Source organism: Oncorhynchus kisutch, linkage group LG17 (genome assembly GCF_002021735.2).
Source record: "Oncorhynchus kisutch isolate 150728-3 linkage group LG17, Okis_V2, whole genome shotgun sequence".
NCBI classification, from domain to species: Eukaryota; Metazoa; Chordata; class Actinopteri; order Salmoniformes; family Salmonidae; genus Oncorhynchus; species Oncorhynchus kisutch.
The window spans coordinates 64,767,179-64,795,178 of NC_034190.2; the positions used below are offsets into that span (position 1 = coordinate 64,767,179).

General features: G+C 43.0%; 1 protein-coding gene across 3 annotated transcripts; it reads right to left on the bottom strand.

The window, feature by feature from the left end:
- Positions 1 to 155: 155 nt before the first annotated feature.
- Positions 156 to 28,000, bottom strand: LOC109908103 (uncharacterized). Of its 3 annotated transcripts, none has more exons than XM_020506565.2 (24): positions 27,716 to 28,000; positions 14,466 to 14,663; positions 12,753 to 14,253; positions 12,488 to 12,664; positions 12,261 to 12,384; positions 12,072 to 12,165; positions 10,506 to 10,592; positions 10,258 to 10,374; positions 9,264 to 9,362; positions 9,013 to 9,164; positions 8,770 to 8,908; positions 8,557 to 8,679; positions 8,237 to 8,425; positions 5,984 to 6,927; positions 5,552 to 5,801; positions 5,351 to 5,440; positions 5,022 to 5,240; positions 4,669 to 4,839; positions 4,275 to 4,452; positions 3,524 to 3,640; positions 3,174 to 3,431; positions 2,561 to 2,808; positions 2,344 to 2,401; positions 156 to 2,245 (listed from the first exon to the last, which is right to left on the bottom strand). In XM_020506565.2, the coding sequence occupies exons 1-23, from the start codon at positions 27,716 to 27,718 to the stop codon at positions 2,360 to 2,362; spliced, it is 5,520 nt and encodes a 1,839-aa protein (XP_020362154.2). In that variant the 5' UTR covers positions 27,719 to 28,000; the 3' UTR covers positions 156 to 2,245; positions 2,344 to 2,359. The 3 variants fall into 3 exon arrangements, with proteins under 3 accessions (XP_020362154.2, XP_020362155.2, XP_020362152.2); XM_020506566.2 differs by having other exon boundaries at positions 3,174 to 3,404; positions 8,237 to 8,431; XM_020506563.2 differs by having other exon boundaries at positions 8,237 to 8,431; positions 27,716 to 27,999.

Genomic DNA, 28,000 nt, shown 5'->3' on the forward strand with positions numbered 1-28,000 from the left:
GAAAGTGATAGAGTGCTGCATCAGATGACCTGGCCTCTACAATTACCCGACCTCAATTCAATTGAGATGGTTTGGGATGAGTTGGACCGCAGAGTGAAGGAAAAGCAGCCAACAAGTGCTCAGCATATGTGGCAACTCCTTCAAGACTGTTGGAAAAGCATTCCCGGTGGAGCTGGTTGAGAGAATGCCAAGAGTGTGCAAAGCTGTCGTCAAGGCAAAGGGTGGCTACTTTGAAGAATCTCAAATCTTAAAGACTCACATCTAAACTTCACACATGCATGCAGGTCTGCATATACTTTACAACAACTTATTTTTAAACTTCCGAAAAAGAATAACTAACTTTTTTTAAATTCATGAACCTTTTATTGCTTTATGTCACATACATGAATAAACACAGAGGTTATAATTAAATGACTACCCAAATGTAAATAAAGAATATCTCAATGAGTAATTTGTTTACTGATATTGTATGTAACCCATTTGTGACACAAACTGTTCAGGACAGCGGAGGGGGGCTATGGTAGAGGAGCGTTCAGTTCAACAGGGCCTACACAACAATGTTATCTGATGCTTAACCGATGGCTATGTGCTGACCAAAAGGGCTACGCTTGGTCAGTCAGGTCACAATGTTTAGTCATGGCCTGTGACCTCTGCGGTGTCAGGATTCACATTCCATTGAAGGAGGTTGTTCCCATTTCTTCTGATTGCACAACATCAGTGTGAGTTGATGTTCAAACCAGCTGCTGGAGAAATACAGGAAAAAGTACTAACTTCTCTACAAAAATGGCACTGATCCTATAATAAATAGCTTTTCAGTGAGAATTATATACATTGGGTTTTAGAATAAAACCAAAATATAACCCAAAAAGTGTGGACAATGAACAAAACTAACATTGATGACAGTGGTTTCAAAGAAAGTCTCACCATATTGACATGTTAAAAAGATAGACTGTGATTCAATCAGATCAAGAGTTAACCTGCGTTGGCCATAACTGCAGTATGAGTTGACAAATTGGAGAGCGGCTGCTCCTGTGTTCAAAACGGCGATAGAAAGTGTAGGCGCTATCGATGATAGAAATAATGACATGTTTTCATGTTAATTTGAATTAGGGTATTTATAGCCTGTTTGAAGTTCAGACAATAGCCTAGAACAGGGATGGGCAACTTTGATGGGGGTGGGGGCCACAAAAATCTGAACTCATCATGAAGGCCCCCCCCCCAAAACAACATCGCCAAAACAACCGCTATGCAGATGTTGTTTACCGCAGTTCTTATAGAACCTAGCCCTAAGCAAAATTGCTCATTCAGTTTTCACAGAAAAGAAAGATCTCAATAATATACATGGTTTGTAATGAATATTGTAAATTAATATGTTGACTATTAGAACAACTGGACAACTGGTTTCTGATGAGTTGAAAATGCCAGATGGACCCCTTAAATGATTCCAATTTAGTGGTTTTCTCCCTTTCCAGAGATTTTTCACAGCAATATAGTACAAAGCTGGGGAAAAACGGGAAACAATATGAAGTAACTTGCTGCTCCTCTGCTATCCCACCTGGACATCAATAGTTGATCCCTAATTTATCTATAAATCTGGGCAGGAACTTATGTCAGAGTGCCACTGACAAGTTGTCCTGAGCCTGCAGAGAATACTGATGGGAACAAGTGTTTCTATAGTCAGTTGTTTGAGTTTGACATGTGTACCGGTACATTATAAACAGTGTTAAATGTGTGTAATTTGAAGAAAAAAATATTAACCCATATTTGACATTTCATGGGAATATGGGGTCATCAAGAGATGGGGTCATCAATATGGGGTCATCAAGAGAGTCAACATGACATGGTGTGAATGATGTGTAAATTCCAAAGAAATCCCTTGTAAAAGTTAACAGCTGAAATACTACTAGTATTACAAAGACAAAAAAGTATGTTCTATGAACCAATGACAGCAAAACAATAGCCATTCAGTTAAAGCACTATCTGATAAAGAAGTGGTTGCTTAAGAAGTATTATTAGATACATGGACACCATAAACACTTTAAAAACTGACCACAATCCATCATGTGTTCCTTTTCATGATATTTCATCTATAATATTCCAGATACATTAGTTCTTCAAAGACAAAAAGTTTCTCTTCAGTGCTTGTCAACTAGTGGTCCATTCAGTCTGTTATCATAGTTTTTAATTGACTGTCAGCCTGATTGCTCTCCATCATCACTGCTCAGAGATCCACAGGATGAACCATCTAGAAGGAAATCAATCCCATAATATGTTAAACAACTACATTGCACATGTATGCACCTTGTATGGTAATAAAAAGTACTGTATTTGGTCTCAACTCACCACTTAAATCCACTGGTTAAACTTCTGTTGATTTTCCTATAGCAACCATTTTTTTGCCCTGTGAAGAAATTATTGGCTGTAAGTTTTCTTTGATCTTTATAGAGATTTTATATAAAATATGTAACTAAAATGATCCATTTGAAAATGTACAGTGTAATTATTATGAAGGTTTACTATTAGGTCCAATTACTGGCATGATCACATCATTTCACCACACCTTTTGCAGGCTCTGAGGAGCAGCCAGCACTGGTGGTTTGGGAGCAATGGAGGGCTTCTTCCTGATCGTAGCAGGGGAGCTGTTCTTCCTGAGATTGGGTGTTGCTGTTCTCTGGGTGACACGGGACTGGGAGCTCTGGGACAGGACAGATGACGAGTCTTCCACCTCTCCACCAATGGCAGAGAGGCAGCTGCACTCCGAGCTGCTGAACACACTGCCACTCTCACCTGACGACTCCATGCTGTCCACTGGAATCAACAGAAAGGTAAGTAGATATGGCATCACCCACGTTTAGTCACATGCTTGCACATATCAAGTGTCATGTTCTGTATGTCTGTTTGTGTTAGTCTGCAGTCATGCACCATGCATAGGGCCCTGTGTTTTGGTTAATCATGTCACATTACCTGGATTTCAACCTTTTATTTAAAGATTTTTCATCACTGTCCCCTTTTCTTTTTATGTCAGATGGTCCAGCACCATTCTCAGACAATTACTTACTTACTTTGGTCTAATTCTCATTTCTAGAAAAGACTTAAAGCAAAGGTTAAAATTCAGGTAATTTGGCACGATTAGCCAAAACACAGGGCCCTAATGAAAGAACAAGAAAACTCACTGAGAAGATGAAGGTTTTGTTTCTGGTGATTATGATGGTTATTGGGGTCATCTTCAGTCACAGTCTCCGGGGAGGAATAGACAATGTGATTGGTTTCCCCACCTTGTATCTGGTTACCAGGGTAACCTACAGGAGGTAAAGAACCTCGTCCAGAGGAGGAAGATGAGTGGCTGCAGGAGGTAGAGGCACTACTGCCTGAACCAATGGAGTTGGGCCGGAGACATTCAAGATCTGTTTGTGGAAAAGACGGCACAGGAGCTGACAAAGCAAAGAGACAATTCAGTCAGTGAGTACATTACACATTTGTGTTGTCAGTTCCTGGGTATGGGACTTGGCTGTGGACTTGTTACCTCTTCCTATCAGGACACAGTTGGTGGCCCTGTCACAGATGGCTGCCTCGTTAGGCTGTATGTCCATGAAAGGGTTCCTCCCCGTGCCCATGAACACTCTCTCCTGTATCCTCAGTTCTACAACACACCAAACACAACACCTGTCTTAATGCTCAAACTTACTCAACCAAAACATCAATTGGACGTATTTAGTGTCTGATATAGCATTTCTTCACAATTGCACCCCCACAGGGGTTCCCAAATCTTTTCACTCGGGCTCCCATTCCAGCATTGGGGAAAATCCCCAACCTGGCACCACATCTATTTCTATGGACACAATCACTGTTCATGACACACTGTTCACACCCCTCTTGTAGGCAGAGAGAAAAATGTGTTGGTTTAAAGCTTATTTCCTGCAATTCTACACATTTTGTCATGGTGTGCATAGAAAATAGTGCAGTTTTAAGCAAATTTTCTATACATTTTTCCATGTCTAATGTTTATTCGTGTGATATTTGAGTGACTCAAACATTACAAGAAAATCGATAGGCTAAAAAACCTAGCTACAGAACATTAGCTGACATGGGCTAGTTGATCTGGACATTTATAACAAGTTATAAATATCTCTCTAAGGTATGTAATGACTAACATGACAAGAGGAACTGATGATGCACGACCCAATTTAGAAATAGCACCTTGTGATTCTACTATTACAACTTTCAAGATTAAGTTGAAAGCCAGACTGAGTTCCCCCCCAAAAATGAGGATTCACCTCTGCTGTAGGTAGCTTGTTCCCAGAGGATCTGCTCCAGGTCTCTGGTCCAGGCCCTTTTCACCTCCGCCCTGTCAGCCTTCAGAGTGTACGTGTCCTGGAACTTCCTCCGCCGGAACCAGATCTCAAAACAGAAACCACTCTCTCCAGAGTTATGTGTCATCCCGATATCAGATGTCTAGACAGAAACAGAAGTGAAATAAATACTAAATGAAGAATGCTTGCGGTTACCAATGTCAACATAAGGGCTGGATGACTTGGTCTTTGTATAGCAAACATAAAGGCCATTAAGATAGCATTATTTTTGTTGAACAATATTTACAATGCTCAAAATCCATTCTGTAAATTGGGTCTTATGTTCGTTTTTTAATTTAAAAAAATATGGTATACACACCTTGAAAGACTGTTTGTAGATGTACACATCATTGCCCACATTGGTCTTCTTGGTCTTGCTGAAGAGGATGAGATCTTGGAAGAGGAAAATACGGCGGGAGCATTTCTTCTTTCTGAAGAACACAATGAACTCATCCTGGCGAATCAGCTGGCCCTGCTCCTTCAGATTCACCTGGTGGCGGAGGGAGGGGTGGAGACAAATACATCCATGTTTATTCCTGAAAATTCTTGATACTGTTCATTCAATAATGGGTGATCATTTCCCACTTATATGCCCACATTTACCCCCCATTTGGACAGCTGTTCATAAGTGACACATTTTGGAGGTTGTGATGATTTGGATGGTAAACTTACGTCACAGTCCTGGATGGCGTCCATGGTGAGGAGGTCGTTGCCATGACGCATCTGGAAGCGGACCACATCGGCTGCAGCCTGGAGCTCTTCCCTGTCTCTCTGAGGCCCACACATCCCCAGCATGTCCTGCAGAAGCAGGCTGTACTTACTGATCCTCTGGATGGGCCTCAGCAGGTAGGAGGACAGGTCCATGTGATCCCCCAGCTCCTGCTGCTTCCTCTGGGGTGGAAGGAGAGGAGACAGAGGATTGGTCACAGTAGGGATGGCGAGAGCATTGATACGAAGTGAGCATTGATCTTTGACATTGAGCATTGATGGGAGTACCTCACCTTGAAGATGTCAGGGCGATGGTGAAGGATTAAGGCATCTGATTGAGGCTTGTTCTTGCTGTAGAGAGCATAGAGGCCTAAACTGTCTCTCTACATATAGGAGGAAGAGTTTACAGTCACAACAGGAATATTAAATGTATTCAACTTCAGTAGCAAATTCAGCTAAACAACAGAGTTATAGGACTCAAACATGCAACTCACGTGTCTCAGGAAGCAGCGAGCCACTTGTAAAGGCTCTGTCTGACAGGCATCCAGCTCTCTGAGGAAGAAATGGCCGTGGAAGTCATACAGCTTCTCCAGGTTCCCAAAGATGACTCCACGTTTGCCCCGCAGGTCTTGTGGCACGTCAGGCCTCTCCAGCAGGGGGAGGTAATGAGTCAGGATGTAACCCAGGGAGCGCACATACTCCCTCTCTGTTAACAGTAGCTCCGCCATGATCCGCTGCAGCTTTCTACAGATAAAGTTACATCAACAACACAGCCAAACACACATTTTCAGTCCTCTGGGAATAACAGAAAATGAATCATTGAAATGTACCTTTGTCAAGATAGTGCAAGCTTAGAGTAGATGAAGCAAAAGTAAAAACGCATTGAGTCAATCTAAGGTGAAGGTTTTGCTCCATTAGGAACTCACATAATATTGCCAGCCTTCTCCTCTGAACTTGCCAATGATGTTGTTCCCTCACACCTCCTCACTGATGGGCTAGTATTCCTTGAAGAGGTCCTCTCTGCCCCCTCTCGGACACTACAGGATTCCTCTGAGCAGAAGCTGCCATGCCGTGAGATCTGGAACTTCTGAGCGGCCTGCAGGATCCGACAGGAGGGTTTCCCGTGGGAACAGGAAGGCGTCTGGACGCAAGACTCAGACTGACTGGACGTGGCGGTCGCACACGAGTCCTCGCTCATGGACCGGCCCAGGCCCCCGCGTTGCCACGGGAACCACTCACAGCCCACAGTGTGCAAGTCGGCAAGGGTGGCGGCCTCTCTGCTCCTCCCTCGGCAGGCCTCTCTCCCACTGGGCTCTCTCTCCGCTCTCCTAATGGATCTGATATGGGGAGAGGCCGGCATTGTGGTGGTCTTTGACCGTTTACAAGGTCTGTTATTCTCAGGCTTGAAGTTTATATTACAGCAGGTCACAGAGTTGTTCCTGCTCTCCAAGGCCCCGTTATACCTTCCCATCATAGAGCCTGATGGGGGATTGTACCAGTGTGGTAGACCAGGTCTGGGCAGTACCAGAACTCCATCACGATGAGTCACTGTATGAACCAAGGCCTCATCCTCACGAGCTCTAAGTTGTTCATGCCAGGGGCCTGTGTTCCTCAAGGCCCTCTCCACATCCTGTAGTCTCTCCTCTAGCTGCTGCCTGACCTCCTGACACTTTAGCCACGCTACGTTCCACACCCGCATGCCCCTGGAGCCCCTCAAAGCACACGCCTGGCCCTTCACCTCCTGGAAGAGCTCTGGGGAGAACTGGACAAAGCTCTCCTGGTACATCTGGAGTGTAGAGACATCATCCGTCTCTGGGCGTCTGACAACCTGGTCCAGGTATTGTCTGCAGTCTTTGGCCAGCTCAGTAGCCTGGAAGAAAGGCAAAATACTTATCCAAATGGAGTGGCTGTGGATCCGACTTTTCTGGAACTTTCTTCCCAACAGCTATGTGGTTCTCTACGTTACGCACAGTCTCTGCTCTACTCGTAGAGAACAGGCTACTCTGGTGAATGGTGCTTGTTTAAAGGGAACCTTTGTGATTTTGGCAATGAGCCAATTTATCTACTTCTCAGAGTGAGATGTACTTGTAGATAACATGTTTTTTTCCCTGTGTCCAGCAATTAGCAATTGTACAAGAGCTAGTTAGTAACTTCCTTCAAACTGCAAGCAGAGACATAAAAATGGTATCTGCGAGTTCATCTGTCTCTGGGGAAATAGACAAGGGGCCTCCAGAAGTATCCCTTTAATAAAGTTAGATCAAAGCTGAATCAATGTCTGCAAGATCACATAATGATAGTATTCTACATAACAGAACCGAATATAATAGCATAACCTTGCTACTGTAAGACAAAAACACCACCTAATTTCTTATAAGATTTTAGGATATATATATATATTTTTTTAAATAATAATAATTGACCCCTTTTTCCTCCCCAATTTCATGGTATCCAATTATTTTAGTAGCTACTATCTTGTCTCATCGCTACAACTCCCATACGGGCTCGGGAGAGACGAAGGTTGAAAGTCATCCAATACACAACCCAACCAAGCCGCACTGCTTCTTAACACAGCACCATCCAACCCGGAAGCCAGCCGCACCAATGTGTCAGAGGAAACACAGTGCACCTGGCAACCTTGGCTAGTGTGCACTGCACCAGGCCCGCCACAGGAGTCGCTGGTGCCCGATGAGACAAGGACATCCCCACTGGCCAAACCCTCCCTAACCTGGACAATTGTGCATCGCCCCACGGACCTCCAGGTCACAGCCAGTTACGACAGAGCCTGGGCGCGAACCCAGAGTCTCTGGTGGCACAGCTGGCGCTGCAGTACAGCGCCCTTAACCACTGCGCCACCCGGGAGGCTGATTTTAGGATAATTGAGATCAAATGGTCACATTTTTCTTTCATGTGGCCAAAACTCAACAGCGCGCGACAGCAGGCCAAATATGTGCTTCGATTGAAACTAAATACAGGTAGGGTATGCCTCGCTCACTGTACATAATTCAAAACAACAGTGTAGACTACATCGGAACTGTAGCCTGTAACTCAAGAAGATCTAAATGCATATCCCCATGAAACTCAGCCTATTCAAAAACCTTGAAAGGACAACTGAGTTGACAGAAATGTTTACTAAACAATGTGGAACAACAACCAATCCAGTTTTCAGTATAGACACCAACCTGCTCACAGAAGTTGCACACAGTGACCATAGTCTCCAGCTCACTACAGCACCTCTCTGCCCGGGAGAGGAAGTCAGCCAGGCCATATTTGAAGGTGCAGACCATGGTCCTGAACACCTCAGTCTCAGGGTATGGGGATGGGCCCTGGATCTTCTCTGCCTCCGTCATCAGGGCCATAGCCTTGTGCTTCTGCTCCTAATGGACAGTTACAGTAAATATCTGATTCAATTGAAACACGGACTTTCATGGACACTTCAATTTCTGCATGAAACAGTGTCACCACTTTGGGTCATTGGGTGAGTGGAGATAGACTGACTTACATTGGCTTTAGTGAGGAATACACTGAAACTACGGAGAGTCTGCTCCACTCTTTTTCTAGAGTCCTCCACGGATTCTGCCTCCAACAACCGCCGTTCCCCTTCTGCATCAAACCATTCCCTGATCTACAGAAGGGAGGAGGGTTACTAAATATCCAAAGTGTTTACCTAATGGATATAAAGTATGTATACCATATGAGGAGCCTCTGAATGTACCTTAGAGAAATGGCCCTCCATTTCTCTGAGTTGGAGCAGGTATTCTAGGTGCTCCAGGGACATGTTGGATCTGTGCACCAGCACATGGGCCTGCTCCTCTACATGGTTGTACATGCAGGTCACAGAATCCACTGCATCACTGCACAAAGCGGTCATAGGTCAAGGGAATAATACATTGATAAGCATCCTTTGAAGAAGGCCCACAATTATCCTGCTCATAATAAACAGTGAGAGGTAGTATACCTGTAATCCTCACAGTGAGAGTATCTGAGGTCACTCTCCCTTCTCAGTCTAGCCAGCATGGCTCCTCCCTCCCTTTGCAAAACGACCAACCGTCTGTCCTCCAGAACATCCTTCATCAGAGTTCTCTGTTCTAGAATACACCTCTGTACATCCTGCCACACAGGGAGAGAAGGGTTTGAGGATAATAAGAACCCCTTGTCCATTCCAACATGTTTTCAATAATACAGTGTCGTCAAGGTTAAATCCAATACCTGCACTGTGTCAATCTTACGGTCTTCCTCTAGTTTCCTGATGGCTGTTAGTAGCAAACCTGAGGCCTCCTGGAGATCTGACATAAAGGGATGAAGTTTCTGAAAGATAAATGTTCTGAACATCAGACGTCAAAGCAGAACAAACAAGAGTTCTGTAGTGTCTGTTAAAAGGCTGTGGCATAATATCCAGTCGAAACGTGACTAAATGTTGTGCCAGTTCTGTTCGTTTTGGTGTTTTTTTTGTTGCTCTTCTCTCAAGGCAAGTTGACGTTTGGTAGCCGAAGTATACTTTAGTCAAATGTATAACCTATCAGCCCCTTTGTCGGGGATTGATCAACTGGTCATTTTTCAAGGGAAGGTCTCTAAGGGAGTATGCAATCACAGTCGGTGATTGATCAACTGTTCATTTTTCAAGAGAATGTCTCTAAGGGTGTATGCAATCACAGTCGTGCGCTAAAGCCTAGACGAGTTCTGCTAGGAGCAAACAGAACCTAGTCTGAGGTTGCTTTGATGCTCTGACTGTCCTACCTGATGGAGCCAGTCCTGGTGGCTTTAGGACAGGGTGTCCTCTATGGGCCTACATGATGGAGCTGCAGCCAGTCCTAGTGGCTTTAGGACAGGGTGTCCTCTAGGGGCCTACCTGATGGAGCTGCAGCCAGTCCTGGTGGCTTTAGGACAGGGTGTTCTCTAGGGGCCTACATGATGGAGCTGCAGCCAATCCTGGTGGCTTTAGGACAGGGTGGCCTCTAGGGGCCTACATGATGGAGCTACAGCCAGTACTGGTGGCTTTAGGACAGGGTGTCCTATAGGGGCCTACATGATGGAGCTGCAGCCAGTCCTGGTGGCTTTAGGACAGGGTGTCCTATAGGGGCCTACATGATGGAGCTGCAGCCAGTCCTGGTGGCTTTAGGACAGGGTGGCCTCTAGGGGCCTACATGATGGAGCTGCAGCCAATCCTGGTGGCTTTAGGACAGGGTGCCCTCTAGGGGCCTACCTGATGGAGCTGCAGCCAGTCAATGTGGTTGTAGGGAAGGGTGCCCTCTAGGCCTGAGGTCAGCTGACTCCCCTCCACCAGCTTGTGCAACCCCTTCAGTGAGGTCACCACAGCAATCTACTTATAGATAGAGAATGGCACAGTCAGTGACATCAGAGAGCAAGCCACCTAGAATGAATGCATTAACTATTTCTAAAATTCTAAACTTGATGGAAATCATTAGAGGAAACCCTTGATTCAGATCTGACCTGTAGTCTAGGACATTTCTCTGTGCGATGGCAGCTCTCCTTCTCCACTAGGATCAAGACACTGTGTATTGCATGGGGAATCTGCTCCTGTAACATAATCCAAATAGGAGACCTCACAGTAATAAATAGGTATGAGTAAATACAGTAGCCTATAACTGCAGGTAAAACTGAGCACAATCTGGGGAGTAAAGACAAGAATAAACAGAGGGAAAAGTCCAGAGTCCGGGTAGGAATAAAATAATTCCCTCATTATTTCAAGATCACAACTTATTTATCTCATGATCACTACATAACGAAAGTTATTTTGTCGAGATCACAATAATTTTCTCATGATCACGACACAGCAAAATAGGAGTTGTGGATGTATTGATGACAGATTGACAGTATGGCTGAGGCAGCAGTGCCCATGGTGGATCAGCGCATACATTTATATTGATTGCTACACTAAGGGATGGTACATCTCATGCTAACATCACACTTTCATTTGTGCTTGGCGCTCATTATCAGTGTATAACTTAGAATGTTAGCAAGTTAAATTTCCCTTACCTTACCTGAGGCCTTACCTGAGGCGTTTAACCCCTGAACGATGTCTGACAGGCCAAGCCTGTTTGCCACCCCCTAGCAACAACACAGCTAAATTGGCTAGATTTGTGAGTGACTGAGTACGAGCTAGCTAGTTCTGTTAGCAAGACTAGCTTGTTAACTATTCTGGTTGTTGACTTGCATAACTCATACAGTATGTGTTTAATTGTAAGTGACACTTAATGTTTTATAGATTATATTTACATTTACAGAGTGGCTGTATCCATTCCTGACAGGATGATCAGATTAAATTTCAGCCTCATAGGCTGATCATTTCAGCCTTGGAATCTGTCAGCAAAGGCACAATTATGATTGATCAGCCTCTGGGGCAACTATTGAATCTGATCAACCTGCCAGGAATTGAGCTCACCCATTCTGGATTATATGCATCTGCCTTTAAAGCACTTAGACATGTAATCTGCCTGCAAGGAGCCTTAATTATAAAACAGCCTACAACGCAGCATCCTGACTTTTCAGCCTATTGAATCTGATCAGCCTGTCTTGAATGGAGCTCACCCACAGTAAATGTAAATATTATCCACAAAACAAGTGTCTCTTATAATTTTAAACATATCTGTTATGTAAGCTGACAACCAGCATAGATAACATGCTAGCTAGCTAACAAGACTACCTAGCTAACTAGCTAGCTCACCAGACTAGCCAAATTAGCTGTGTTGTTCCTTTCATGCGATTGGCTGTGGTCTTGGGGGCCAGCACGGAGCCTGGGAGACATGCCCCAGGAGTGCATTGCGATCAATGCAGCCACAAGGCTCCTTGATGAAGTGGTTATTATGCATCTGAACAAATGAATGGATGATGCGTGGTACTTTTCATTATCTTGTGATCTCGACATAACAACTGAGATAAATAAATTGTGATCTCGACATTACAAGGGAATACTTCTTTAGATAGTTGCTAACCTCTTGTGGTGATGTTGTGTAGTGATGATTCCAAAATGACAAGGAAGATGCCAAGTCTTCTTACCTGAACCACCAACAAGGCCTTATTGAACTGTGGTGGAGGTGGAGTCTTCCGAGCATCAATAACTAGTGTCATTCCAAGTTCTCTTAGTTCTCGCCTATAAATTATGAAGATGAAAACAATGAATTAAGAATGGTTCCAATGGTTCAGGCTACATAAGCGAGGGACCAGCCCAGGGGGTATCAAACATACTTGATTACAGAGTGGAGGTAGAGCAGAAGTTTGCTGAGTTCCAGACTTGACACTAAAGGAGATCTCCATCCTTCCTTGTCTCCGTGCACCTCAACCACCAACCGACCTGTCCTGTCTCTGCCACCTGAGTATGGGAGAGGGGAACATGAGGATCTGATACACTTTCCCTGGACAGATATCATACACCTCTGTCTCTGAGGCAAACCATGTAAGGGGGTTTTCCATACCAGTTAGACATGCGACTCCCATCTGGAGATGGTGAGTGCTGTGTTCTGCTGAGGCTGGTAACAGGACCTTAGAACTGGGCACAGCATAGTGACCCAGTGGCTGCTGGGTAATTTCAAGTGGAGGGGTCTGGTGTCCATTTGTAATGGGTATGAAGGGTTGGCAAGCCTGGGAGACATCTTTAGGAAGGAGGGATCATACAGAGGTATGTGATATATTTAATATACTACAGAATAACAACAACATGCCATGCTGTAGACCTCTTACCTTGGTTGGGCAGTCTCCGCCTGTTCATCTTTGGGGAAACCAGTCCAAAAGCTGTCGTGTTTTTACATTTCACTACATGTAAGCTGGGAATCATCTTTGTAGTGAAGTCAATGTCCCTACTTTTTCTTCCTTGTATCACAACTTCACACTTCTCTGATATGTCCACAATAGTGGTCGACAGAGAGGAGGGACATCTCCCATCATCCTCTATGGTATCATTCAGGCCTTGTAAAATTCCACTGGATTTGGTAGTAATGTCTGTAGATTCCCTAGTGCCACATAGGCCTTGCAAAACTCCACTGGATATAGTGTTACTTTCTCCAGACTTCCAACAGGGAACCGTGCTAACAGGGGGAGTCTGGTTATGGTGACCTGGGTCTGGATAGTAGCACTGCTGGGAGGGACCAGGACATAATTCTTTACCCTCTGGTCCCAGTCTCCCCTCACATAGACTAGCCTCCTCTAGAACCGCCAGTGTATTCAGTCTATTGTCTCTCTCAAAGGTAACAGGGTTCTGCAGTGCTGAATGGTAAGACTCTCTGTACCGGCACCTGATCTCCTGTGCTTTGGACACCTGGCCCATTCTCCTCCTCATGCAGGGGGTGCAGGGGGGGTCTTCGGGGAATCGGACGGTCCGGCCACAGTGTAACGGTTCCCTGAGGGGCCGGTGGGGGGCAGGAGCCAAGGCCGGGGGCGGGGGCAGGGCTGGAGCCGAAGGAACACCAGGCCTGTTGAGGGTAACAGGCCTAAATATGGGTGCTCTGGGGTGTGTGTGACTGTGAGCCCCACTGAGCGACGCTTCTTTCTGCTTAGTGAACTCCACCAAGTCTATGTATTCCCCCTCAACTTCAGAGGTGTTGTTGCTGCGGCTGTCCCATGTGTTGGGAGACACCCAGCCGATGGGCTTAGCCACAGGCCTATCCTGATCCACCTTAACCAGCCTGGAGCAGTTACTGTCCACCAGACACAGCGACACCGCAATGCCATGTTTAGCAGGAGAGATCCTAGTCTCCACAGAGTACCCAGAGGCAGGGGGAGGCAGCGCCAACGAGGGCACTGGCCTTGTCACTTTCTCCTGTTGAGTAGCAGCAGGGTTAGGAGATGACAAGGCCATAGTTCTGGGTTTATCCACAAACTCAGGTAGAGCCACCTGTGCCCATGGCACCTTCACCATGCCCTGGTCTGTGGAGAGGATACAGTGGCTGAGAAGGGTGCCATGGCGGCCATGGTTGAGCTCCCCCAGCCAGTCCTCAGTGAAGATGCAGGGGTAGGAGGTCTCAGGGATGGGTGTCTCCTCTACCTCCCGACCCTGTCCCTCCTCCTCCCCCAGCAGGCTCCGGACCACAATGCGGGCGGACTGTTCAGAAAAGGGTGCCACCTGCAGGTAGAAGTCCCCTGGGCGCAGCAATAGGGGGTTGATGGAGGCAAGCTGGATCACCACCTTCTCATGCAGACACAGAGGCCAGCCCTCACAGCGGAACACCACATCAGAGTACTGGGCCTGATGGGAAAAATGACAGACATTTCTTTACCATTTCATTTGTCTTTACACTTAGCATTACTTTGCAAGCTTTGTAATTGAGGTAACTTTGTTTTGTATAGGTGGTCTTTATTTGAGCCTAAATGCCTGTATATAATGTGTATGGTGAACTGTTATGTATTTTTTGTATAGCGTCTGTGTTGATGTGTATAACTCGGAGGCTGTTGACTCACACAGGCAGCCTGCTGAACACTCTCAAGGATGTGTTTGGCTGTAATGAGGAAGTCCAGCAGACACTTGAGTGCGTCTCCTTGGTAACGTTCCTCTATGACCTGGAAGAGCTGGCTCAGGACGGTGGGGGCTGTGGCCTCGAAGGGAGGGTAGAGGTCTGAGAGGGTGTTCTGGATGGACCTGTCCAGAGACTCAGGGTTCTATTAACATAAGAGACAGGCCTGAGGTCAGCACAAACATAAGTTAAAATATTCAAACGGTTTTTTTGGCCCAAGAAAAGATGGAGATAAAGATTAGATACAGACAGGAGTTGTTTTTCACATACATAGGCTGCGGTACATTTGTATCACATATCGAATTTTGAACATCTTAAAGCAGTTTTGCATCCCTTTAAAGAAAAGCTTAATTGACATCCATAAGGTCATAAAACACACAAACACCATTGTCTGCTATCCTTTGTTCCTGGTATCCCTTAGTATGTTTCCAGTAAGACCTCAGACCTTTTTCCTTCTTCCTTCACACAGAACAATCCATAACCATTCACCAGAGACGTTGACAAGGATAAAGTGGTGGCTACAGTATCACATGAGATATTTGAGCAGCATAAGCAGCATTTCGGCAGATACCAAGCATCCATAAACAGACTGGGGGTCTCTGCTAGAGGAGAGGCCTGGTTTATGGTTTCACATTCTCTCTGACCTCCATGGTGGCCCATCAACCACTTTTAGGCCCTGCTTAATTTAGCTTTGTGAAAGCCATGCATCTGCTGTGGGAGGTAAATGTATATGTGGATGTTTCTTGTCTCAATGGAGAGTCTCTGTAGGAGGAAACATGGTTCTTATGGTCCCTGGTGCAATGTGGCTACCATGCCTTGCCAAGCGACGTAGACTGATTTCAATATAATTGTAGGGATATTATGACTGGCAAATGTTACTAGACACCACCCTCTTTATTGTTCAATTATATTTCAACAGATTCTGAATTAGAATAAATTTACACAATAGAGTTATGAAGCCATTTAATCAACAATACACATTTTCCTCAATGGGAAAATATGTTGCCTACTTGCTCATAGTGATGAGTTTGTTTTTATTTTTGTAATTTTTTTATTTAACCTTTATTTAACTAGGAAGGGCTCATTGAGATTTAAAATCTATTTTTCAAGAGCGTCCTGGCCAAGATAGGCAGCACCAAGTCATTACAAAAATGACAGACAAACAACATGAAAAACTACAAGTATTCTAGTAAAAACCATAGAATTCAAAGGAGTATAACACAATCAAAAACAGCAAATTAAAAACATTGACAGGTCAGGGAATCAGTCTCAAGATCATTCATCAGTGATTTAAAATACTAATCGGGACAAGTTCTTCCAGTTTAAAAGTATTTTGTAAGGAGTTCCAAGACGATGGCGCAGAGCACATAAAAGCCCTTTTACCAAATTCCGTTCGGACATTTGGAACAGTTAGTAGGATAAAGTCCAGCGAACGAAGAGAGTACCCACCACATTTCTGAACAATAAAAAGGCCCAAATAAAAAGGTAGTAAACCCAAAATGCCTTTGTAAATGAAAGTATACCCGTGCCTGAGCCTACGAGTGACTAGAGAAGGCCAGCCAACCCGAGTATACAAAATGCAGTGGTGCGTAAGGGTTTTGCAGTTTAAAATAAATCTCAAAGTGCCATGGTAAAGGGTGTCAATTGATCTCAAACACTGAGCGAAAACATTCATTTTTAAAATATCCCCATAGTCAAGTAAAGGCACAAATGTAGCTGATACTAGCCTCCTTCTGGTTTCAAAAGAAAAACAGGCCTTATTCCTAAAATAAAATCCCAATTTCAGCTTCAATTTTTTTGTAAGTTGTTGAATATGCAATTTAAAAGAGAGGCCGTCATCAATTAAAATTCCAAGATATTTATAAGAGGTTACAACCTCAATCTCCTTGCCCTGACAGGTAGTAATAGGTGAAAGGTTCAGAGGTCTATTTCTTGCTTTAGAAAACACCATTAGTTTTGTTTTGTCAGTATTGAGGATAAGCTTCAATTGACACAAGGTATGTTGAACAGTATAAAAGCAGTTTGCAAGTTCTGGAAAGCTTTTGTAAGAGACGAGGCACAACAGTAAATAACAGTATCATAAGTATAAAAATGAAGTTGCGCATTTTGGACATTTTTGTCTAAATCATTTATATAAATAGTGAATAAGAGAGGACCAAGTACAGCGCCTTGGGGCACACCATTAAAGACAGACAATTTAACAGACATAAGTCCATCAAATTGAGTGCACTCAGTTCTATCAGACAGATAGTTAGCAAACCATGCAACTGCATGCTCTGAAAGACCTACACTCGACAATCTCTGCCTTAGTATAGCATGATCTCCTGTATCAAAAGCCTTAGAGAGATCAATAAAAAGTGAGACTGCTGTTTTTTGTCAAGGGCTTCAGTGATATAATTTAAAACCTTCATGGCTGCTGTAATTGTGCTATGCTTCTTCCTGAAGCCCGATTGGTACATTGATAAAATAGAGTTAGTAAATAAAAACTCTTTTAGATGTTCACTCACAAGGGTTTCAAGTATTTTCACCAGGGGTGATAGCTTTGAGATTGGCCTATAATTATGTAAAAGTGGTAGCACAAATGCTGATTTCCAGATGTTTGGAATTTCATTACATTCCAGGGTTAGATTGAACAGATATGTCAGTGGTTCAGCTATGAAATCAGCTGCCAGATTTAAAAAGCAGGGATCCAAAAGATCAGGACCTGCAGGCTTTCTCTGATCTAAGGATTTCAGGGCTTTATGTACCACCTGCACTGAGAATGGCAAAAAGCTAAAAGTTTGACCAGCTCTCACTGGTTCATCCACACAGGGTTGTACAGAGACAGAGGACACTGAATCAAACAGCCCACCAGATGATACAAAGTGCTCATTGAAACAATTCAGCATTTCAGTTTTGTCATATACAGCAACAGAGTCCTTCAAAACACATGACGGTAATTCATTAACTTTACTGTTACCAGACATAGACTTAATAGCCTTCCAAATCTTTCTAGGGTCATTCAGGTTATCAGTGGTAACAAACATAAAATATTCAGACTTGGCCTTCCTGAGAAGAAAAGAACACTTGTTTAGTAACTGCCAAAAAATAAGCCAATCAGCATCAGAACATGATTTCCTTGCTTTAGTCCAGGCTAGATTACGGTCGTGAATAATACAAGACAGCTCAGAAGAAAACCATGGATTATACCGCCCTTTAACTCTGAACCTGCGGAATGGGGCATGTTTGTTAACTATTTGGAAAAAAACACATTAGGGATAAGCTCAATCTTGCTCCAGTCAAAATAAAACAAATCATGAAAGAAAGAAAGCCTGCTCATTAAAACACTTCAAATTTCTCTTACGAATAAAACGTGGGTTTGTCTTTCGAACATTATTATTTCTAACAGCAACAACAGCACAATGGTCACTTAAATCATTACAAAAAACACCAACCGCAGAATATTTATGTGGAACATTTGTCAATATCAAATCAACCAGGGTAGATTTATCTGGGCATTTAAGATTTGAGCGAGTGGGTGAGTGAGTTAATCAACTGGGTAAGATTCATAGAATTACATTTTTAATTCATCAGACACCGGCTTTAACCAACACCAGTTGAGATCACCAATCAAGATCATTTCACTGAAAAGAAGGTTAGACATAAGGTGCATCAAAGAAGATGCACCTTGAATGGAGAAATACCACTGTGATGATTCCACAGATCATTCCACAGAACTCAGTGCATTCCAGCTCCGGTGTGGAGATGGAGGGAGAGTCTGGGCATATCAGGTCGTGATCAGAATGATCCCTTTGGACCTTGTCTGGCTGACTAGCCTACTTCCTTTAAAGCTCTCCGTTATTACTCCATCTACTAGTCTATGTTGGACAGGAGAAAAACCTAACCTTTGTCGTTTATTGTTATCAGGCTGGCCAGTGTTGCCCAGAGTTCGTTCGCCAGGGGAGGCATCTCCTGCCTCCCTTCCCCCATCCGATAGCGGAGTCGAAGGAACACAGCAAGAGAGGCCTGGAGTGGATACAAACAACGACTAGTTTCACCGCCCTGGAGCCTGATCTTCCTGCACATTGGTCGCTGGGGGTACCTGTGTCTGTGGTCGCACGGCTTACTCCTACTCCTTCCCTTACGATTTCAAAGTCGACGTCGGCAACCTTCTGTCCCTGCTCTGGATCGAGCGAGGCTTCTCCATCTGTCGGAGTCCTGCACCAGGTGCCGGAAACTACAGGCTCAAGTTATCCTGCCTCTTGCCCGTCCTTAAAGGGTTCTCAGAATCCTGTGAAGCATGGGAGTGGGCAGATTTCCTCGTCTTTCTTGCCAGCCCTGATTTTGGGCAGCTCCATGGTAAGGAATGTGACTGTTCCTCGTGCAAAAACAATGTCCTATCCTGGAGCTGGAGTAAATTACATTACTAAGCTGCTCCAGAATGTACTACGCCAGGACATGGACATTGATTCTATCATAGTCTATGTGGGTTTTAATGACATTATGAAGGGCAGCTCTGAGCAGTTGAAACTGGATATCAAAGAGTTGATTGACTCTCTGCTAAACACTAATAAAATAGCCATCATATCTGGCCCTATACCCTCTCTGAATTGTGGCATTGAACACTTTAGCAGGTTTCTTCTTCATAACTGGCTACGTGATTATTGAAGCTCAATAGGTGTAACTTTTGTTGACAATTTTGATACCTTTTTGGAAACAACACGTTTTATAAGGAGGATGGGATCCACCCAAACATTTGGGTTCCTGGATCCTTTCATAGCATTATAAGGCTGTGTTGAGACAATGACTTATCAATGACCCATGCCCAGCTCAGTTAATCCCTACCATTGTGTCGCTGAGTCATCGTAACGCTTTAGCAAATGTACATGTAACGTAATTTATGTCCCTCTAACTGTCCTGCATGCCTCTGCTGATCCTACAGCTATTGTATGCAGCAATCATGTGCCTATGAACCAGATTTATGCTGTTAGCACTGAGGCTGTGTGCCCTAGTAGGTAGTCCACTGTGTGCAGGTCACCCTGCACTAACATAAATAACATGACAATATCTGGAGACTTTTATCTCCCTCACCAACTTCAAACATCAGCTATCTGAGCAGCTAACCGATCGCTGCAGCTGTACATAGTCTATTGGTAAATAGCCCACCCTTTTTCACCTACCTCATCCCCATACTGTTTTTATTTATTTACTTTTCTGCTCTTTTGCACACCAATATCTCTACCTGTACATGACCATCTGATCATTCATCACTCCAGTGTTAATCTGCAAAATTGTAATTATTTGCCTACCTCCTCATGCCTTTTGCACACATTGTATATAGACTCCCCCTTTGGTTTCTACTGTGTTATTGACTTGTTAATTGTTTACTCCATGTGTAACTCTTTGTTGTCTGCTCACACTGCTATGCTTTATCTTGGCCAGGTCGCAGTTGCAAATGAGAACTTGTTCTCAACTAGCCTACCTGGTTAAATAAAGGTGTTCTCAACTAGCCTACCTTGTTAAATAAAGGTGTTCTCAACTAGCCTACCTTGTTAAATAAAGGTGTTCTCAACTAGCCTACCTTGTTAAATAAAGGTGTTCTCAACTAGCCTACCTTGTTAAATAAAGGTGTTCTCAACTAGCCTACCTTGTTAAATAAAGGTGAAATAAAAAAAAAATAAAAAAAAATCTACTAAGCTTCCCAGTAAAGCAATGAAAACAAACAAGCATCCCAGAAAAGTGCAAAAAATAGCCCATGTTAACATATGTAGCTTAAGAAACAAGGTTCATGAAATTAATCACTTGCTTGTAACGTATGACATTCATACTCAAGAAAAAGCTTCACTGTAACCAGTGCCTGCAACCTGGTTCAGGTTATCAGTCAACCTACCAGCGTAGTTACAAACAGCACGGGAATGAAATCATCAACATGTATTGATCACATATGTACTAATGCTATATAAATGTGCTTGAAAGCAGTATCCAGATCCATCGGATGTAACGATCACAATATAATAGCCATATCTAGGAAAACCAAAGCTCCAAAGCTGGTTCTAATATAGTGTGTAAGAGGTCATACAATATGGTTTGTAGTGATTCCTATGTTGTTGATGTAAATAATATTTGTTTATGGTGTGTAATGAGGAGCAATCAGATGTTGCACTTGACACAATTATGAAATTGCTTATCCCAGTTACTAATAAGCAGACTGTAAAAACTCCCCGTGGATTGATGAGGAATTGAAAAATTGGTTGGTTGAGAGGGATAAGGCAAAATTAATGGCAAATAAGTCTGGCTGCACAACCGATTGGCAAACATACAGAGAAATCATGTGACTGAACTGAATAAAAAGAAGAAGAAACTACACTATGAAACAAAGATAAATGACAAAGAATGATAGTAAAAAGCTTTGGAGCACCTTTTGGGAAAAAAGGCAAACTCAGATTTATCATTAATTGAATCAGATGGCTCATTCATCACAAAACCGACTGATATTGATATAACTACTTCATTATTTCTTAATTGGCATGATTAGCAAACTTAGGCATGACATGCCAGCAACAAATGCTGACACTACATATCAAGTATATCTGACCAAATTATGAAAGACAAAAATCGTCATTTTGAATTCTGTAAAGTGAGTGTAGAGGAGGTGAAAAAATTATTGTTGTCTATCAATAATGACAAAACACCTGACAACTTTTTTTTTGTGTTTTTTTGTTTGTTGAATTTTTCTCCCCCTTTTTCTCCCCAATTTCGTGGTATCCAATTGTTTAGTAGCTACTATCTTGGCTCATCGCTACAACTCCCGTACGGGCTCGGGAGAGACGAAGGTTGAAAGTCATGCGTCCTCCGATACACAACCCAACCAAGCCGCATAGCTTCTTAACACAACGCCATCCAACCTGGAAGCCAGCCGCACCAATGTGTCAGAGGAAACACCTTGCACCTTGGTTAGCGCACACTGCGCCCGGCCCGCCACAGGAGTCATGGGTGCGCGATGAGACAAGGATTTCTGTACCGGCCAAACCCTCCCTAACCCGGACGACGCTAGGCCAATTGTGCGTCGCCCCACAGACCTCCCGGTTGTGGCCAGTTACGACAGACCCTGGGAGCAAACCCAGAGTCTCTGGTGGCACAGCTGGCGCTGCAGTACAGCGCCCTTAACCACTGCGCCACTCGGGAATCCCTGGGTCTGATAACTTGATTGGAAAATTACTGAGAATAATAGCGGACGATATTGCCACTCCTATTTGCCTTTGTTTTGTTTTTTTTGTGTTTAAAAAAAAAACATTTAAGCCTACTAGAAAGTGTGTGCCCTCAGGCCTGGAGGGAAGCAAAAATCATTCCGCTACCTAAGAATAGTAAAGCCCCCTTTACTGGCTCAAATAGCCGACCAATCAGCCTGTTACCAACCCTTAGTAAAGTTTTGTAAAAAATTGTGTTTGACCAGATACAATGCTATTATACAGTAAACAAATTGACCACAGACTTTCAGCACGCTTATAGGGAAGGACATTCAACAAGCTTACACAAATGAGTGATTATTGGCTGAGAGAAATTGATGATAAAAAGATTGTGGGGGCTGTTTTGTTAGACTTCAGTGTGATTTTTGACATTATCGATCAGAGTCTGCAGCTGGAAAAAAGTATGTGTTATGGCTTTACACCCTCTGCTATATTGTGGATAAAAAGTTACCTGTCTAATTCCCTAGGGCAGCTGTCTAGGCCCCTTAATTTGTTCAATCTTTACTAACGACATGCCACTGGCTTTGAGTAAAGGCAGATGACTAAACACTATACACGTCAGCTACTACAGCGACCGAAATGACTGCAACACTTAACCTCTACGGGATCGGTGTCGTTCCCGCGGAACGGTTGAGCTAATGTAGGCTAATGTGATTAGCATGAGGTTTTAAATAACAACAACAAAAAATCCCAGGACACAGACATATCTGATATGGGCAAAAAGCTTAAATTCTTGTTAAACTAACTGCACTGTCCAATTTACAGTAGCTATTACAATGAAAGAATACCAGGCTATTGTTTGAGAAGAGCGCACAATTATGAACTTGAAAATGTATTACTAAACCAATTAAGCACATTTGGGCAGTCTTCATACAACATTTTGAACAGATATGCAATGGTTTATTGGATCAGTCTAAATATTTGCACATACACTGCTGCCATCTAGTGGCCAAAATGTACATTGTGCCTGAGATGGAATAATACATTATGGCCTTTCTCTTGCATTTCAAAGAAAATAAAAAACACACCATTTTCTTTCTTTGCATTATCTTTTACCAGATCTAATGTGGTATATTCTCATACATTAAGTTCACATTTCCACAAACTTCAAAGTGTTTCCTTTCAAATGGTATCAAGAATATGCATATCCTTGCTTCAGGTCCTGAGCTACAGGCAGTTAGATTTGGGTATGTCATTTTAGGTGAAAATTGAAAAAAAGTGTCAGATCCTTAATTCATAATTATCAAAGAGCTGCAGTTAGTTTCAGAATGGGTGACAAGGAATAAGTTAGTCTGAAATATTAAAACAATTAAAAGCATTGTATTTGGGACAAATCATTCTCTAAACCCTAAACTTCAACTAAATCTTGTAATAAATAATGTGGAAATTGAGCAAGTTGAGGTGACTAAACTGCTTGGAGTAACCCTGGATTGTAAACTGTCATAGTCAAAACATATTGATACAACAGTAGCTAAGATGGGGAGAAGTCTGTCCATAATAAAGCGCTGCTCTACCTTCTTAACAGCACTATCAACAAGGCAGAACCTACAGGCCCTAGTTTTGTCGCACCTGGACTACTGTTCATTCGTGTCGTCAGGTGCCACAAAAAGGGACTTAGGAAAGGTGGATTGACTTCATTCAGTACTTGCATTTGTAAGAGGTATTGACATATTGAAAGCACCAAGCTGTCTGTTTAAACCACTAGCACACAGCTCGGACACCCATGCATACCCCACAAGACATGCCACCAGAGGTCTCTTCACAGTCCCCAAGTCCAGAACAGACTATGGGAGGCGCACAGTACAACATAGAGCCATGATTACATGGAACTCTATTCCACATCAGGTAACTGATGCAAGCAGCAGAATCAGATCAAAAACGGACAAAAATACTCCTTATGGAACAGCTGGGACCGTGAAACAACACAAACATAGACACAGACACATGTATACACACACATGATAACATACGCACTATACACACACGCACACCTGGATTTTGTGTTGCAAATATGTGGTAGTGGAGTAGGGGCCTGAAGGCACACACTTAGTGTGTTGTGAAATCTGTTATGAATGTATTGTAATGTTTTAAAATTGTATAACTGCCTTAATTTAGCCAGATCCCAGGAAGTGTAGCTGCTGGCTTGGCAGCAGCTAATGGGGATCCATAATAAATACAAATCTCTGCAGTGCACCCAGTAACCAAATCTGCATTCTGGCTACTCAATTTGTATACTTTTATGAAACAAGAGACTAGTCCTCCTCTAAAACCCTCTCCTAAATCTCAGGACCATTTCTGCAAATAACATGGACACTCCCTCTTGATACCTCCAAAGACAACAACCATCTGGCATGACTGGGTCACCACAGTTCAGACCGTTCCCCAGTAAAGTGTAGAGGAGGTAGGACATCACACTGGACTGGGGTCCCCTGTATCCGGTGGTGGGCTCATAAGTATTTAGAATTCAGAATGTGGTGGAGATTCCGTACATGTGGGATTTTCATTTTATAAATATTTGGATCATTGTCTTGGAAAGCTGTGTTCCTCCTGAAGGTGATAGAAACACCTGCTTCGGGGTCCAGAGAGTTTCTGTGAAAGATTGTTATGTTCTTCATAGTCTGAACATTGTTTCCACGTCATTTCAACCCCCAAATTCTATGTGATGACATTGAATTAACGCAGAAAACTGATTGGATTTGCAGAAAGTCATAAGTGTAAGGGAATATTCGTCTTTTTTTCACCCAACTTTTAACCTAAATCCAATGACGAGGAGACATTTTTGGTTGATTTCACATTGAATTCACGTTAGTTCACAACTCAACCGAGTGTAAATCCAAACTAGACGTTAAACTGACATCTGTGCCAAGTGGGATGTGATGCAGGGTGGAGCTTGATGTTGGGTCAATAGAAAATCATATCCTGGGCTGACCCATTGGAACATGTCACTGACCTGAAAACACTTTTCCAGCACCTGTAGGGGGTTCTGAATAAAGCTTGTGTGTTATGTCATACTATGGTTGAATGCTTCTTGATCTCTGCACATAAGTAACCTGCCCTACAGTGCTATTTTATCAAGGCATGATGACAAGCTCTAAGAAAAGCATGACAGGTCACTGCTGGTTTGAAATGAAAAAAAGATGAGCGCATCCAAGGGTTTGTAATGTGGGAAAGTGGCATTAGCAGAGCTAGCAGGTTCATGACTCATGGTTACTGTTATGTCTGAGCAACAAGAGAGCACCCTGTGGGTGTAAACAGCAAGCCTGCCTAACAGTCTGCTGCTGAGTGCTGACATTTTGCTGAAGAAACACTGGGGACTAAATAAATACACATCCCTCATACTCGGTCACTAAAATAAATGTCTTGTCTCAGATTGCAGTTTATTGCATTAGGATATCCCAGTGTGGGTAGAGTACATTCTGATATTTAACATTTCTCTTCACTTACCAGCTTACCCAAACAACTCCTTCTAAGCCGGTGGCGGATTTTGAAGTATCTTCAAGTATTTCAGTATAAATTATCTTGTATACATAATGTCTGGGAGAAATAGTATGTATAATAGTGAGCCCATGGATTATGTAATTTAGCAGGGCATCTGAGCCATTTCTGACACCAATATAACTTCAAAGGCTACATTTCCTGTGTTGTCTGTTTATTTTTTAAAAGTTCAACAAATCAGATGCGGATTCTCCCAGACCAGACCAACTAACTTTGTGATGTCTGAGCAACAGCTCTCTAATGGTCATCAGGAGATAACACTGTCCTGTCAGCCACCCTCAGGATGACCGTCCAAATACCACACAAAGGCACAAACACACAAAATGAATGGTGAACTGGAATAGCAGCTTGATCAATAGAGGGTTGCTATAGCATCCGTCCCTGTGTATCTCTGATATCCTACATTCTGTTACATTATTCACGTTTCTATTCAACATTTTAGCACGTGGGTCAGTTCTGTGTGACTGCTTTTGAATCAAATTATAGCCTGCTGTGGCAACCACTAAGCAACCAACACATACTAGCTTTTTAGGAATGCTTCACACTGGAGATGAGAACAAAAGTGTGTATTGTATAGTTGGGATGAGCTGCCTGTCAATAACCAACCAAGATGCTATACATCTGTTCAGTTGAGAAGCTGAGAAGCACCTACCATGTATCCAAAGTATAAGACCTTAACATAAAGCCACAGCGTTTGTATTTAGAACGAACCTCTTTCAATCAAATATGGGAGGGAATCAGTAAGAAAAGTACACTGGCATTCATTTTACGGTCCCTGTGTTGATGATGTGCTTTAGTCTTAAGGCAAATAATGCAAACTAACACAGTACTTAACAAGTTTTCTTTGTAAGCTCAATCATCTGTGCTGTTTGGGTTTTGTGCACAGATTTGGACTATTTAAATGTACTGGCGTGCCATGACATTCATACCTGTGATCTAAATAAATCGATATTGCTGTAACATTGTTTTAATTTACGGGCCAGTTAACAGAATGATCTCATTGCATAATTTGAAACAAAACTCAGCTGAACTGCACTAAAGACACACTGCCGAATCATTACAGACACTTAATCAGGAGCTGTCTAGGTTCAGTGTCTTTTGGGTTCCATAAATGGTTACCCTGAGGGGGGCAGACTGACTGCTGCACTTTTACACACTAATTCAACTCTCCAGGTAAATTGGCTCCTTGAAAACTGTGCTTGTCCCCATAATAATGGAACTAGCTATATTATTAAATAAAGGGTAGAATTTAAAGATAACTTCTCCTTTATAATACCCGAACAAAGTCATGCTACATGTTACCTGAAGTAAATTGGCCAGGGGCGCATAACATGCTGAGGGCAAGTATCTTGCATTACACAGCTAAATTTACAGACAGGCATTTAATTACATAGCAGATTTCCTAAACATCTTAGTTAACCACCTCAGGTTAGAATGTGCTAACGTCCTCCATGAGAACACGCCAAATGACATGAGAGAAAATAAACACAGGCCTAATCTTGTGGCTCTACTGTAAACCATCACTTAGCCACTAAAAAAGCAGATGTTATATTCAGTTTGCTTTGCAAATGTGGCCTTTCTTATGATGCCTTGAGCAGCAGAATGGCTTGAAGTTGGTGGCAAAGCAGTAGTCCAGCAGTAGCAGTGATCTTAAAAACACTTCATTGTATTAAAAGTGGGGGATCAGTTGCACATCGTCCTACCTGTAATTAAGTCACAGCTGAACATAGTGTTATTCAAACTGCCAGTTTTCCCTCCCTCCCATGATCACAGATATAACAAGTACACAGAGAGCATTAAACTTAAAGCCTGAATTGTATGACGTTCCATGAGTGACCTCAATGTTTGAGAGCTTACTGAGGTAACCAGGCAAGACAGTACATCATTTTTACTGCTGAAGAAATAACTTTTGTTTTCATGTGGTGATTCAGTGGAAACATACTGGTATGATGGTCACTTCAGTTCCTAAGCCTACATCTCCAATGTACTCTCATCCAGAGCTATAAAGAATATAAACATATAGCCATCCCCTCTCCAGAGTCTGAGTAGCACTTGAAACAGCAAAACATTAATTCAGTCATTTTTTCCCAAAGGGATCCTTCTTGTAATTCTATGTGCTAGACTCATGCCTTGCTTTTCAAAGGGGAGATGCAGGCCAACCAATACGGCGAGTGTTTTGTGAAATCACTGGGCATGCACAGTAATTAGAAACCCTCACATTGAGTCAAAACATTTTGCTGTGTAGCTAGCTATGTTAAGTGGGAGCACAGGAGCATCAAACCTACATGTGTGTTTGTAATGACAGAGATTATAGGGCCAATTTAGACATTTGAATGTAAATGTAAATGTAACATATGTAAAAACATGATGGACAATGATGAAAATCATATCAAAACAGCAAATACTGACAATAAACACATATGAAATGGAATGGCATAAAGTCAAAGTAGGCCATGTTGAGCAACAGTTACATTACCATGTTTCCTACAGTGTGTTGGTTGTCCAGTTAAGCAGGGACGACTGTGAGTACGGAGTCCAGTCAGGAAAATAATCATTAGACCGACGGGTCTCAGAAGTTGACAAACTGATCACACTATTCGCCATTCTATCCACATTGACTCCAAATTGCTTAGTGAGGAGGTCAGGACTTTAAGCAACAGGAAGACTCTAATAAATAAACATCTTAGAGCTCCTGGGTGATCTTCTGCTGCTGCTAATAGCTCTCCCTGGTGCTATGTTTGTCTGCCCACAGTTTGAGAGG